This window comes from Salmo trutta, chromosome 2 (genome assembly GCF_901001165.1).
Source record: "Salmo trutta chromosome 2, fSalTru1.1, whole genome shotgun sequence".
NCBI lineage: Eukaryota > Metazoa > Chordata > Actinopteri > Salmoniformes > Salmonidae > Salmo > Salmo trutta.
Genome location: NC_042958.1, coordinates 52,626,665 through 52,641,968, shown reverse-complemented (window position 1 = coordinate 52,641,968; position 15,304 = coordinate 52,626,665). Strand labels below are relative to the sequence as shown.

The window sequence follows — 15,304 nt, the reverse complement described above, 5'->3', positions numbered from 1 at the left end:
CCAGGCAGGCAGGCAGGCAGGCAGGCAGGCAGGCAGGCGCACACACACACACGCACACACACACACACACACACACACACACACTAAATGAAGTACAGGCCCTGTGCTAACGGCTAGCTGGACGGAGAAAAGCGTAAGACTTTTGTGTGAGCAACAACAGATCATTATTGTCGACAAACACCATTGTTCTATCCCAATGGCCGTAAAGGGAATGACAGTGTAATGCACTCCAACATTATACAACAAAACAACAACAAAACCCAGCATGCCGTTCGCCGAGGAAACAATGTGACAGAAATGTAACAAATAGGACATTGAGGATGAACAAACTGTCAAGGGATTTCAAGAACATTGGAAAACTACTCACTAGAAATCCTTGCTGATATACTGTAATAGCGTCTATGTTTAATGGTACAGTACTAGTGGAACTACTGCCATTCTAGAATATGGTATCATGGGACAAGTGTGACTGTGGATTCCAGTTACTGATGTGCTGTGTTGTGTGATAGGGGCGAACGTGATGGTGGGGGGTGAAGAAGAGGGAGAGAATAGGGATAAAGGGAGCGAGCGAGAGAGGGAACGAGAGACAGAGAGAGAGAGAGAGAGAGAGAGAGAGGGATAAAGGGAGCGAGAGAGAGAGAGAGAAAGAGAGGGACAGAGCGAGAAAGGGACAGAGAGGGAAAGAGAGCGAGGGAGAGAAAGAGGGAGAGAGAGAAAGAAAGGGAAAGAGAGAGAGAGAGAGGGAGAGAGAGAGAGAGAGAGAAAGAGAGGGAGAGAGAGAAGAAAGAGAAAGAGGGAGATATCAAATATAGAGAGAAAGAAAGAAAGAAAGCACGAAAGAAAAAATAAATGGAAAGAGGGAGAAAGAAAGAAAGAAAGACAGAAAGAAAGAAAGAAAGAAAGAAAGAAAGAAAGAAAGAAAGAAAGAAAGAAAGAAAGAAAGAGAGGGAAAGAGAGGGAGGGAGTGACAGATGTTTTCTGATGATCTGTTGCTTCTGTCCCCAACCAAGGAGGGCCTACAGCATTTCAAGAAGCAAAGAAAGAAACCTTGCTGATATACTGTAATAGCGTCTATGTTTAATGGTACAGTAATAGTGGAACTACTGCCATTCTAGAATATCGTATCAGGGGACAAGTGTGACTGTGGATTCCAATTACTGATGTGCTGTGTTGTGTAACAGGGGCTAACGTGATGGTGGGGGGGGGGGGGGGAATAGGGATAAAGGGATAAAGAGAGCGAGATCGAGGGAGAGAGAGAGAAAGAGAGATACAGATAGAGGGATATAATTCAAATCTTAGAATCAACTATTAAAGACTATCAAATCTTAGAATCAACTATTAAAGACTACCCTCTGGATTATCCAATTACTTTGAATGAACTACAGGACAAAATAAATGCACCCAATAACTGGCAAAGTGGAAGCAATTGTTGCTTTTCCTGCTCCCACGTCTCGCCGCCAGTTGCGCAGATTCCTGGGGATGGTAGGGTACTATGGTACATTCTGTAAGAATTATTCGACAGTAGTAGCTCCCCTGACATCTCTGCTCAGTCCCAAAGTACCATTTAAGTGGTCCCAGGAATGTAACTATGCTTTTGAGTCCACCAAAGTGCTGCTTTGTAGTGCCCCAGTGCTTGCCGTCCCCAACTTTGACTAACCTTTTAAGTTGGAGGTAGATGCTAGTATAGTGGAGGTGGGTGCGGTTCTCTTGTAGGAAGATGAAGAGGGAGTGGATCGACCCGTCAGTTTCTTCTCCCGTAAGTTCAACTCGTGTCAGTCAAGGTACTCCACCATTGAACAAGAGACGCTGGCTTTATTGCTAGCCTTACAGTTTGTTGAGCTATATGTGGGCTCCAATGCCTTGCCTGTACTGGTCTTCACAGACCATAATCCTTTGGTGTTTCTTAGGCAAATGTACAATCAGAACTGCCGCCATATGTGGTGGGCTCTGATTGTACATGGATACAATATACAGATTCACTATGTGAAGGGTTCGGTGAACGTGAGGTCCGATGCTCTATCACGAGTTTAGTAACTGGGGATGCGTGTTGGTTTTTGTTATTGCAAACTGGGAGTTTGCAGGTTTTGGGATGGGCGTGTTATGTTCCCCAGTTTCTGTGTTGTGGGTTTGTGTGTGTGTATTTCAGGAAATGGAATCCTGGATTCCTCAAGCAGCTGATTGGTTGGCCCCCACGATGATTGGAGCTCTGAACCCTCCCTTTCGTCAGGGGAAACAGCTGTCTTCAATTACCAACTCGTTCTACAGCTGGATAAAAGCCAGTGTTCCTTTATCAGGAGGGGAGAGCTTCTTTGATGTCCTGTGTTGGTTGTTAGCCCATGAACGTTTTTGTTGAACGTATTTTGTAGCCGCTACTCCTGAGGTATGTGTATTCCAATAGGACTTAGTGTTTTTGATTATTGAAATTGTTCCCTTTAAGTTAGTAATTATTCTGTTTTATTTGTTCCCGGGGGGGAAGGGGAACGCACCTTGGGAGTGTTTAGGCAAGAGGCCTGCGAACATACATAACCCGTAGTATTTACTCTGTCTATGCACACTAGGTAAGACCTGGGCAGACCACCCCCTGTATTTTGGTTAGCGCACCAGGAGGTGTTAAAAGATTAGGTAAGGTAGGAGAGGGGGCTCTAACCTTTTTTGGTTCCGTCCAGCCCCTTTTCCCCACATTACCATGTTAACCTCTACGGGCCACGGGGGCAGTATTGAGAATTTTGAAAAAAATATGTGCCCATTTTTAACTGCCTCCTACACCAACTCAGAAGCTAGGATATGCATATTATTAACACATTCGGATAGAAAACACTCTGAATTTTCTAAAACAGTTTGAATGGTGTCTGTAAGTATAACAAAACTCATATTGCAGGCAAAAACCTGTGAAAAATAGATTTAAAAAAATGAGAATTTTGTGACTGTACTATTTAGTGTCATTGTTTTAAAGATACCACAGTGAGAAAGGATTCAGTTCGCAACTCCTACTGCTTCCACTAGATGTCAACGATCTTTAGAAAGTTGTTGGAAGCATCTGTCATGAATACAGACCGAATTAGAATGCTTACAAGTTGACACGTCATCACCTCATTTTTTGCGCCTGCGCATGAATCTGAGAAGAGTGTCTTTGTCATAATCGTTTATTCTAGACACTTGATAGGTTGTGTGAAAATATTACTGATGTTTACTGATGTTTCACGTTAAAAATGGACCAAAAGATTAATGCTAAACAACGTTTGACATGTTTGAACAAACATAAATAGATTATTTACTAGGTTTTTTTTAGCTTTTCGGCGTGACTTTACACTGCCCACCTCATTTTGTGGGAGCCTACTGAACGCTAACTATTTGGACATAAATTATGAACTTTATCAAAAGAAACCACATTTGTTCTGGACCTGGGATCGCTGGCAGCGCCTTCTGATGGAGATAATCAAAGGTAAGGGGATATTTAGAATGTTATTATCGATATTAGATGATGCTAATGCTAACGGTATAGCTTAGCTTAGCTTATAGCTTAGCTTATGTTGTTAGCATAGTACCCAGTTTATAGCAAAATGTGATTTCCCAGTAAAGTTATTTTGAGATCTGGCCATTCGGTAGCAATTACGAGATGATAATATATTATTCTTTGAATGACAATATTATAATTTACCAATGTTTTCGAATAGTAATTCCGTGATTTGTAATGCTGGATTCACTGGGAGCATTCGAGCCGAAAAAAATTCTGAATTTCACCGTGACTGTAAATGCTGTTTTTGGATATAAATATGAACTTGATGGAACTAAAAATGCATGTATTGTCTAACATAATGTCCTATGAGTGTCATCTGATGCAGATTGTCAAAGGTAAGTGCATAATTCTAGCTAGTTTTCTGTCTGTTGATGCCCTTCTTTGAATTGGCTAAACATTACACGCAGCTATTGTCAATGTACTCTCCTCACATAACCTAACTTTATGCATTCTCCGTAAAGCCTCTGAAAATCGGACAGCGTGGTTAGATTTAGGAGATATATCTTTCAAATGGAGGAAAATAGTTGATTATTTGATTATTTGAAATGATTACTCTTGCAGTTTTGAATTCCCCGCCATGGTCACATGACAATGAATCCCAATACCGGGATAAGATCCTGCCCCCTGGCCTCAACAGTTTTTAAGGAAATAAATTCCCAGTAAACTGTAATTTTCTCTGCCTCTGTCGTCCTTCCCCCGCACCTACGATCAAATACCTTTTTTACTTCACGTGGAGTTGAGTTGTAGCAGGGTGTTGCGTTCCCTCCTCCAAGAGGCATACGTAACAAACCCAAAAAGGCCTGTGATGTTGATGGTATCCTCAATGAAATTATAAAATATACAGACAACAAATTCCAATTGGCTATACTTAAACTCTGTAACGTCATCCTTAGCTCTGGCATCTTCCCCAATATTTGGAACCAAGGACTGATCACCCCAATCCACAAAAGTCGAGACAAATTTGACCTCAATAACTACCGTGGGATATGCGTCAACAGCAAACTTGGGAAAATCCTCTGCATTAACAGCAGACTCGTACATTTTTTAATTGAAAACAATGTACTGAGCAAATGTCAAATTGGCTTTTTACCAAATTATTGTACAACAGGCCACATATTCACCCTGCACACGATAATTGACAACAAACAAAACAAAGGCAAAGTCTTCTCATGCTTTGTTGATTTCAAAAAATCCTTTGACTCAATTTGGCATGAGGCTCTCTATACAAATTGATGGAAAGTGGTGTTGGGGAAAAAACATACGACATTATGGAATCCATGTACACAAGTGTGCGGTGAAAATTTGGAAACACACATTTCTTCCCACAGGGCCGGGGCGTGATAAGGGGATGCAGTTTAAGCCCCACCCTCTTCAACGAATTGGCGAGGGCACTAGAACAGTCTGCAGCACCCGGCCTCACCCTACTAGAATCTGAATTCAAATGTCAGATTGCTGATGATCTGGTGCTTCTGTCACCAACCAAGGAAGGCCTACAGCAGCACCTACATCTTCTGCACAGATTCTGTCAGACCTCGGCCCTGACAGTAAATCTCAGTAAGACCAAAAAAGCGATGTTCCAAAAAAGTCGCCAGGACCACAAATACAAATTCCATCTAGACACCGTTGCCCTAGAGCACACAAACTATACATACCATGGCCTAAACATCAGCGCCACGGGTAACTTCCACAAAGCTGTGAACGAGAGACAAAGCAAGAAGGGCCTTCTATTCCATCAAAAGGAACATAACATTTGACATACCAATTAGGATCTGGCTAAAAATACTTGAATCAGTTATAGAACCCATTGCCCTTTATGGTTGTGAGGTCTGGGGTCCGCTCACCATCCAAGAATTCACAAAATGGGACAAACACCAAATTGAGACTCTGCATGCAGAAGTCTGCAAAAATATCCTCAGTGTACAACGTAAAACACCAAATAATGCATGCAGAGCAGAATTAGGCCGATACCCGCTAATTATCAAAATCTAGAAAAGAGCCGTTAAATTCTACAACCACCTAAAAGGAGGCGATTCCCAAACCTTCCATAACAAAGCCATCACCTACAGAGAGATAAACCTGGAGAAGAATCCCCTAAGCAAGCTGGTCCTGGGGCTCTGTTCACAAACACAAACAGACCCCACAGAGCCCCAGGATGGCAACACAATTAGACCCAAACAAATCATGACAAAACAATAAGCAGCAAGATTTGTGACCTGCCACAAGAAAAGGGCAACCAGTGAAGAACAAACACCATTGTAAATACAACCCATATTTATGTTTATTTATTTTCCGTTTTGTACATTAACTATTTGCATATAATGACATTTGTAATGTCTTCATTCTTTCGGAACTTTTGTGAGTGTAATGTTTACTGTTAATTGTTATTGTTTATTTCACTTTTGTTTATTATCTAGTTCACTTGCTTTGGCAATGCTAACATATGTTGCCCATGCAAATAAAGCCCTTGAATTGAATTGAGAGAAAGAGAGAGAGGGAGGGAGAGAGAGGAGAGGAGAGAGAGGAGGGGTGGTGTCAAGCCAGCCTTACTGTGAATGTGTAGCTGTGCTGCTCTTCACGGTCCACGGGCTTCAGCAGTGTCAGGTAGCGCGTAATCCCTGAAGGTGTCACTGTGAAGATTGTGTTGTAGTTGTCCAAGGATATCTGCAGCATGGGATCTTTCGTCTTCAAGGGAAGGAAAAGAAATGACACAAGTCCACAAACAACTGACTGACTGGATTTGGATTGATAAAAGCAAGGTGATGAAACCTCATCAGTCAGTTTCAAATCAAAGTTTCAGAGAAGAAGGAAACACATGATAAACACACACAACCGTTGGAAAAAAATACTTTTGACTATCAAATAAGTACATGAAATACGAAAAAAACTGTTTGTCAATGGTGGTGTTGAGTGACAATGTAAATCTACAATTATTATGCAGCTCTATGTACATAGCACAGTGTTACCATGACACTGATGTTGATATCTTTATCTTATTTGCTGAATGCATTACAACGAATACTAAGGATTTTTTGTTTTCAATGCGCCATCTGTCCACAGTATCTGTATAGCTGTGTTGCGGGGTCTGTTGTGCCAATCTAAACATGTTTCACAATGTTAAACCCCACATCTCTACCTAATCCATTTGAAGTTCTGCAGGGCTTTGTAGTCCTTGTGTCACGGAGCAACACAGTACATGTACGAACACAGACTAGAAATGAAGAGTCCAGCCTCATCTTCCGCCCACCCCTGCAATAACACAATGTATATGTCTGAAATAGCACTATATATTGTGCACTACATTTGACCAGAGCCCAATGGGAATGCCTATGGTCCCTGGTCAAAAGTAGTGCACTATATTGTGAATAGCTTGCCATTTGAGAAACAGCCAGTCCTTTTAATACTAAACTGGTAACAGACAGACTTGACTGCCTTCATTACTAATATGCACTCCTCAGCACTGTGGATATTGTTGACGCTGCTTTCAGTGGATATCGAAGTTACGCCGGACAGAGCGAGACATAAATAAATTCAACTGCTGCAAATAAAAGTGATTTGAATAATAATCACCCCAGACACTTAACAAACGTCTCTGTGTTAGTACAGGTCTCCCCTCCTATCACCACCGCTCAGTGGGAGATGACACAGCTTCCATCAGCATGGGGTTTCCCCAAAATAATCCAAGTCACACGGGCCTGCTCCAGATGGGCATGTGAGAAACAACTCCACTGACTGTAGGGACCACTAAACCCAGAATGCTCACAACCAGAGCCATATATCTGGAGTATATACAGTACCGGTCAAAAGTTTGGCACACCTACTCATTCAAGGGTTTTTCATTCTTTTTACTATTTTCAACATAGCAGAATCATAGCGAAGACATCAAAACGATGAAATAACACATATGGAATCATGTAGTAACCAAAAAAGTGTTAAACAAATATATTTTGGATTCTTCAAAGTAGCCAGCCTTTGCCTTGATGACAACTTTGCACACTCTTGGCATTCTCTCAACCAGCATCCCCTGGAATGCTTTTCCAACAGTCTTGAAGGAGTTCCCATATATGCTGAGCACTTGTTGGCTGCTTTTCCTTCACTCCGCAGTCCAACTCATCCCAAACCATCTCAAATGGGTTGAGGTTGGGTGATTGTGGATGCCAGGTAATCTGATGCTGCACATCACTCTCCTTTTTGGTCAAATAGCCCTTACACAGCCTGGAGGTGTGTTGGGTTATTGTCCTGTTGAAAAACAAATGATAGTCCCACTAAGCGCAAACCAGACGGGATGGCTGCAGAATATGTGGTAGCGATGCTGGTCAAGTGTGCCTTAAATTCTAAATAAATCACAGACAGTGTCACCAGTAAAGCACCCCTACACCATCACACCTCTTCCTCCATGTTTCACGGTGGGAACCACACATGCGGAGATCATCCGTTCACCTACTCTGTGTCTCACGAAGACAACGCGGTTGGAACCAAAAATCTCAAATTTGAACTCATCAGAACAAAGGACAGATTTCCACCGGTCTAATGTCCATTGCTCATGTTTCTTGGCCCAAGCAAGTCTCTTCTTCTTACTGGTGTCCTTTAGTAGTGGTTTCTTTGCAGCAATTCGACCATGCGTGAATCGACCTGATTCACGCAGTCTCCTCCGAACAGTTGATGTTGAGATGTGTCTGTTACTTGAACTCTGTGAAGCCTTTATTTGGGCTGCAATCTGAGGTGCAGTTAACTCTAATGAACTTATCCTCTGCAGCAGAGGTAACTCTGGGTCTTCCTTTCCTGTGGCGGTCCTCATGAGAGCCAGTTTCATCATAGCGTTTGATGGTTTTTGAGACTGCACTTGAACAAAATTGAAAAGTTCTTGACATTTTCTGGATTGACTGACCTTCATGTCTGAAAGTAATTATGGACTGTTGTTTCTCTTTGCTTATTTGAGCTGTTCTTGTCATAATACGGACTTGGTATTTTACCATATAGGGCTAACTTCTGTATACCACACCTACCATGTCACAACACTACTGATTGGCTCAAACACATTAAGACGGAAAGAAATTCCACAAAATAACTTTTAACAAGGCACACCTGTTAATTGAAATGCATTCCAGGTGAATACCTCATGGTTGAGAGAATGCCAAGAGTGTGCAAAGCTGTCATCAAGGCAAAGGGTGGCTACTTTGAACAATCTCAAATATAAAATGTATTTTGATTTGTTTAACACTTTTTTGGTTACTACATGATTCCATGTGTGTTATTTCATAGTTGTGATGTCTTCACTATTATTCTACAATGTAGAGAATAGTAAAAATAAAGAAAAACCCTGGAATGAGTAGGTGTGTCCAAACGTATGACTGGTAGTGTATGTACATACAGTATATATTGCAGTAATAATAACTATACAACAGCGCTACCCTCAATTATCTGTGTTATCAATGTACTAGAGCTGGGATGATAAACCGAACATTATCGACACCGACCATACCGAACACTTATTGCAGGCATTTTGCTGATATCGTTCATTATTGGCTCAGAACAGGGCAGCACGGCTGGCCCTTGGATGTACACAGAGAGCAAACATTAATAATATGCATGTCAATCTCTCCTGGCTCAAATTGGAGGCGAGATTGACTACATCACTACTTGTATTTGTGAGAGGTTTTGACATGTTGAATGCACCGAGCTGTCTGTCTAAACTACTGGCACACAGCTCGGACACCCATGCATACCCCACAAGACATGACACAAGAGGTCTCTTCACAGTTCCCAAGTCCAGAATAGACTATGGGAGGCACACAGTACTACATAAAGCCATGACTACATGGAACTCTATTCTATATCAGGTAACTGATGCAAGCAGTAGAATTAGATTTTTTTAAAACAGATAAAAATACACCTTATGGAAAAGCAGGGACTGTGAAGCAACAAACATAGGCACATGACACATGCTCACACACACATGATAACATACGCACTATACTCACACGTACACATGGATTTTGTGTTGTAGATATGTTGTAGTGAAGTAAGGGCCTGAGGGCACACACTTAATGTGTTGTGAAATCTGTTATGAATGTATTGTAATGTTTAAAAAATTGCCTTAATTTTGCCGGTGTCATGTCCTGACCAGTAAAGGGGTTATTTGTTATTGTAGTTTGGTCAGGACGTGGCAGGGGGTGTTTGTTTAGAGTGTTTCGGGGTTTGTTGGGCTATGTTCTTATGTAAGAAGGATGTTTGTTTTATGTGTATCGGGGTTTGTGGTTAATGTTCTATGTTCGTTCTAGTCTTTCTATTTCTATGTTTAGTTAATGGGGTTGACCTTCAATTGGAAGCAGCTGCTCCTCGTTGCTTCTAATTGAAGGTCCTATTTAAGAGGGGTGTTTGTTCTCTATGGGATTTTGTGGGTAGTTGTTCCTTGCTTAGTGTTTGTTGCACCTGACAGGACTGTTTCTTTTTGTATATGTATTTATTTTTGTTTCTCCTTCTTCAAAATAAAAAGAAGATGAGTATACACATTCCCGCTACGTTTTGGTCTGATCCTTGTGACAGCCGGACCCCAGGAAGAGTAGCTGTTGCCTTGGCAGCAGCTAATGGGGATCCATATGTCACGACCTGACCAGGTGAACTCGGGGATATTGGGTCAGGGTGTGTCATGTTAGGTATTTTTCCTTGGTTTGTGTTTTGTTTACGTTTTAGCCTTGTGTAGGCTCTAGGTGGGAAATTCTAGGTTGGGTTCTGTCGATTCCCAATCAGAGACAGCTGTCGCTAATTGTCTCTGATTGGGATCACATTTAAGTGCTGTTTTCCCCACGCTGTTTGTGGGGTGTTGTCTCGTTATTTGAGCACGTAACGTATTGGCATTTTTTCTTGATTTTGTGTACATGTTTAATTCCAGTGTGTTGAATAAACATGTGTTCGCTCCCAGCTGCGTTTTGGTCCACTTCCTCGTCACCAGACGCCGAACGTTACACCATAGTAAATACACATTTTGATAAGTAGCCTTTACTAGAGAAATGTGAAATTTGAAATGAAATAATTTTGCTAATATGGGTGATTGTTAATGGGACAATTGATGGCTGCAACCATCAGACTAGTAGAAGTAGTTTAAAGGATCATAACCAAAAAACTGGTGCACCTTAATGTTATAAACGCATCATTCTATTCATCATTATCGCTTCAATTCAGGCAATTTATCACAATATAGATTTCTGTCCATATTGCCCAGCACTACAATGTAATAAACACATCCATGTACTGTGGGGAACCTTTCCCTACATTACTACAAGCTTCTCAGGTTAGAGAAAAATAGATCACTTCAAAGACTAACCAAGCTGGCAAAAAAATTGAAACAATAATCAATAAAAAACACAAGTGAAGCAGAAATGCAAATATGAGAATTGGATAGTTTAAAAAGAGGCGGATCAGTAGAAAAACAGAGAAAGAGAACTTCACATTAGTAATCATGCAGCATGAATGCATCAGCTAAAACATACGGGCTGATCACCAGGGATGAGCTAAAAAAAATAGGACAAACAATAGATTGAACAACCTTCTCAACTGAGAGATGGTGATAAAATGGCTTCAAAACTAAAAAGCCATGTATGTTTTTTTGCTGATTAATTCCTATAGTATCATCTTGAAAGAGCAAACACCTTATTTGCAGCTGACATATTTGGATCATGGAACTGTATCTAGACTAGGGGTTATATCCTGCCTGTTTGGCCCTGTCCGGGGGTATCATCAGATGGGGCCACAGTGTCTCCTGACCCCTCCTGTCTCAGCCTCCAGTATTTATGCTGCAGTAGTTTGTGTCGGGGGGCTAGGGTCAGTCTGTTATATCTGGAGTATTTCTCCTGTCTTATCCGGTGTCCTGTGTGAATTTAAGTTCTCTCTCTCTCTCTCTCTCTCTCTCTCTCTCGACCTGAGTCCTAGAACCATGCCTCAGGACTACCTGGCATGATGACTCCTTGCTGTCCACCTGGCCGTGCTGCTGCTCCAGTTTCAACTGTTCTGCCTGCAGCTATGGAACCCTGACCTGTTCACCGGACGTGCTACAAGTCCCAGACCTGCTGTTTTCAACTCTCTAGAGACAGCCGGAGCGGTAGAGATAGTCTGAATGATCGGCTATGAAAAGCCAACTGACATTTACTCCTGAGGTGCTGACCTGTTGCACCCTCGACAACTACTGTGATTATTATTATTTGACCATACTGGTCATTTATGAACATTTGAACATCTTGGCCATGTTCTGTTATAATCTCCACCCGGCACAGCCAGAAGAGGACTGGCCACCCCTCATAGCATGGTTCCTCTCTAGGTTTCTTCCTAGGTTTTGGCCTTTCTAGGGAGTTTTTCCTAGCCACCGTGCTTCTACACCTACATTGCTTGCTGTTTGGGGTTTTAGGCTGGGTTTCTGTACAGCACTTTGAGATATCAGCTGATGTAAGAAGGGCTATATAAATCAATTTGATTTGATTTGATGACTAGACAAACACTTGAATCAACAGTATGTACTGTAAAAAGATCAGCTCTCGACCTCTCTGCTGTCGACCTCTCTGCTCTCGACCTCAACATGATCGCAAACTCTCTCATCAACATCTACAGCAGTCTTCCATAGAAAGATTGTGTATAAATGAAGGAATGAATGAACAAATGAAGGAATGAATGAACAAATGAAGGAATGAATGAAAGAAAGAAGGAACAGATGAATGAATAAATGAACAAACAAATGAATGAATTGATGAAGAGACCGGTCAGCTATGAGGTCTTACCTTCTCAATGTCGTTGTCCAGAACGTTGATCCCCAGAGGGGTGGTGAGGCTGGCGTCGGTGAACACTGTGGTACCCACTGGTGCTGACTCGATGATGAAGCCCTGGTACGTGGTCTCCAGGAAGAATGGTGACTGGTTGTTCTCATCCAGAACCTCGATGTGGAGGTTAGCAAATGCAGGCAGGGGGTGGCCGTTGTCCTGCTCTGCCTGGAAAATATAGAACAGGGTGGCGTTCATTAAGGCACAGTGTATACTTTTTTGTGTTCTTATTGGACACAAAACTATCCCAGATTCACTTTTTTTCAAAAACATTTCCCCCCTAATTAACTACTCAAAATGTGCATGTAAGCAGCACTGAGATTTTGCACAAGTAATGCTTGGTTCATGGACTAAACTTTCCAAAGATAACTGATAAAAACGTGATTGAATCCAACAAGGATACAAAAAAATAACCAATTGGAATGAGATTTGAGAATACCAAAGGGTGATGCTTATTGCTTTGTAATTCTATTCCTTTCTAACAAACATGGAAGTAGACTGGAGACTCATTCATTGTAGAGGCGTTTGTTTTATTCTCTCCATCAGTCATTTTGATCCAATCTATGGTCAATCAGTACAGTTGTGTCAATAGAGTAATGAAACCGCCTTGCAATTATTGATCATGACAACAAAGAGGGAGAGGGGTGTCTTCTGCAGCTCTTAGATAAAAACCACTGACTGGTGATGAAATGAATGCCTTCATCAACCAGCTGAATGTTCCATTAAAGACCTAGCCTTCAAAGGTGTTGCCAATATCCCTCCACCTCCATGATTGCTTGTATCCACAAAATCAACTGTCTTCAGTTCCATTCCCTGACTGGTCTACCAGACAAAATACACAAAATAAAGAAATGCTAATTTCCCCATGCATCAAAGTGTCTAGCGTTACCCTGGGGCTATGTCACTCACAATTATATTAGAATATTATATCATTTCAATGAGTGAACAATATGCCTTCTAATTGCACTTTGATATGTATGTGCAGGGTAAGCTTTGTGTAACAACAATCTGACATTATTAAATCGGACATTCTGACAATAGTAACTTTATGTCATTGACTGAAATAAAAGTGATTATATAGGGGGTGGCAGGTAGCCTCGAGGTTAGGTTCGAAGGCTGCTGTTTCGAATACCGGAGCCGACAAGGTGAAAAATATGTTGCTGTGCCCTTGAGCAAGGCACTTAACTCTAATTGTCCAAAGGTCACTGTATAATTGTGACCCCCATTCCCTGCGGCTGTCTCAGGGGGATATGCAAGAAACATCTCCATTACACGCTTCTGTAACAGGGCAAATATAAGCCCCCCCCCCCCCCCCCCAATTTAAAAAAAAATTAAAATACAATATATTATTAATTGTCCTTTGATGGTACAGTATGGTTGTTGCTGTCAATTTTAAAATAGCATTTTATTTACAGTTCCTTCAGAAAGTATTCACACCCCTTCACTTTTTCCACATTTAGTTGTGTTACAGCTTGAATTTAAAATAGATTAAATTGAGATTTTTGCCACTGGCCTACAAACAATAGCTCATAATGTCAAAGCGGAATTATGTTTTTTGAAATTGTGGCTAATTAATAAAAAATGAAAAGCTGAAATGCCTTGAGTCAATAAATATTCAACCCCTTTGTTATGGGAAGCTTAAATAAGTTCAGGGGATAAAATGTGCTTAACAAGTCACATAATAAGTTGCATGGACTGTGTGTGCAATAATAGTGTTGAACATGATTTTTGGATGACTACCTCTGTACCCCACACATACAATCATCTATAAGGTCCCTCAGTCAACCACAAAGACCAGGGAGGTTTTCAAATGCATCACGAAGAACGGCACCAATTGGTAGATGGGGAAAAATTTTAAAAAGCAGACATTGCATATAATTTTGAGCATGGGTAAATTATTAATTACACTTCGGATGGTGTATCAATACACCAAATCACTACGAAGATACAGGCATCCTTCCTAACTCAGTTGCCGGAGAGGAAGGAATCCACTCAGGGATTTCACCATGAGGTCAATGGTTATTTTAAAACAGTTACAGAGTTGAATGTCTGTGATAGGAGAAAACTGAGGATGGATCAACAACATTGTAGTTACTTCACAATACGAACCTAAATGACAGAGTGAAAAGGAGGAAGCATATACATCCCAAAACATGCATCCTGTTTCCAACAGGCACTAACGTAATACTGCAAAAAATGTGGCAAAGCAATTCACTTTTTGTCCTGAATACAAAGTGTTGTGTTTTATTGGATTTGCCCCAAACATATTACTGAGTACCACTCTCCATATTCTCAAGCAAAGTGGTGACTGCATCATGTTATGAGTATGTGTCAAGGTTGTCGTAGAGAGGAGCGGACCAAAGTGCAGCATGTGTGTCGTTCCACATTTGATTTATACTGTAAAACTATGCAATACATAAATAAACTGAAAGACAAAAAGAACAAACCGTGACGCAGAGGTGAAACAAACACTACTCAAAAATAATCACCCACAAAACCCAGGAAGAAAAACCCCTACTTAAGTATGATCTCCAATTAGAGACAACGAGGACCAGCTGCCTCTAATTGGAGATCATCCCAAACAAACCAACATAGAAATACAAAAACTAGAACCTAAGAACATAGAAATAGAACTCATAGAATAAACCCCCCTGTCACGCCCTGACCTACTCTACCATAGAAAATAACAGCTTATCATGGTCAGGATGTGACAGTATGCTTGTAAAAATTAAGGAATTGGGAGTTTTTCAATATAAAGAAATTATGGAATGGTGCTAATCACAGGCAAAATCGTAGAGGAAAACCTGTCTCAGTTTGCTTTCCACCAGACACTGTATGATGAATTCACTTTTCAGATGGACAATAACCTAAAACACAAGGCCAAATCTACACTGGAGTTGCTTCCCAAGAAGACAGTGCATGTTCCTATGGAAAGACCTGGAAATCGTTGTCTAGCAATGATCAACAACCAATTTGAAGGATT

The 15,304-nt window shown here is 41.2% G+C and overlaps 1 protein-coding gene across 4 annotated transcripts in view; it reads right to left on the bottom strand.

Moving 5' to 3' along the window:
* LOC115156999 (protocadherin-15) overlaps positions 1-15,304 on the bottom strand; it is a 329,145-nt gene that overhangs the window by 148,254 nt on the left and 165,587 nt on the right. For all 4 annotated transcript variants that reach the window (XR_003868374.1, XM_029704842.1, XM_029704851.1 and 1 more), the window contains exons 12-13: positions 12,283-12,489; positions 6,065-6,199 (exon numbers count right to left, since the gene is read on the bottom strand). Coding sequence is in view for 3 of the 4 variants with exons in the window: in XM_029704842.1 (XP_029560702.1) it covers positions 6,065-6,199; positions 12,283-12,489 (342 nt within the window). In the remaining variant the exon portion in view is untranslated. The remainder of the gene's footprint in view (positions 1-6,064; positions 6,200-12,282; positions 12,490-15,304) is intronic.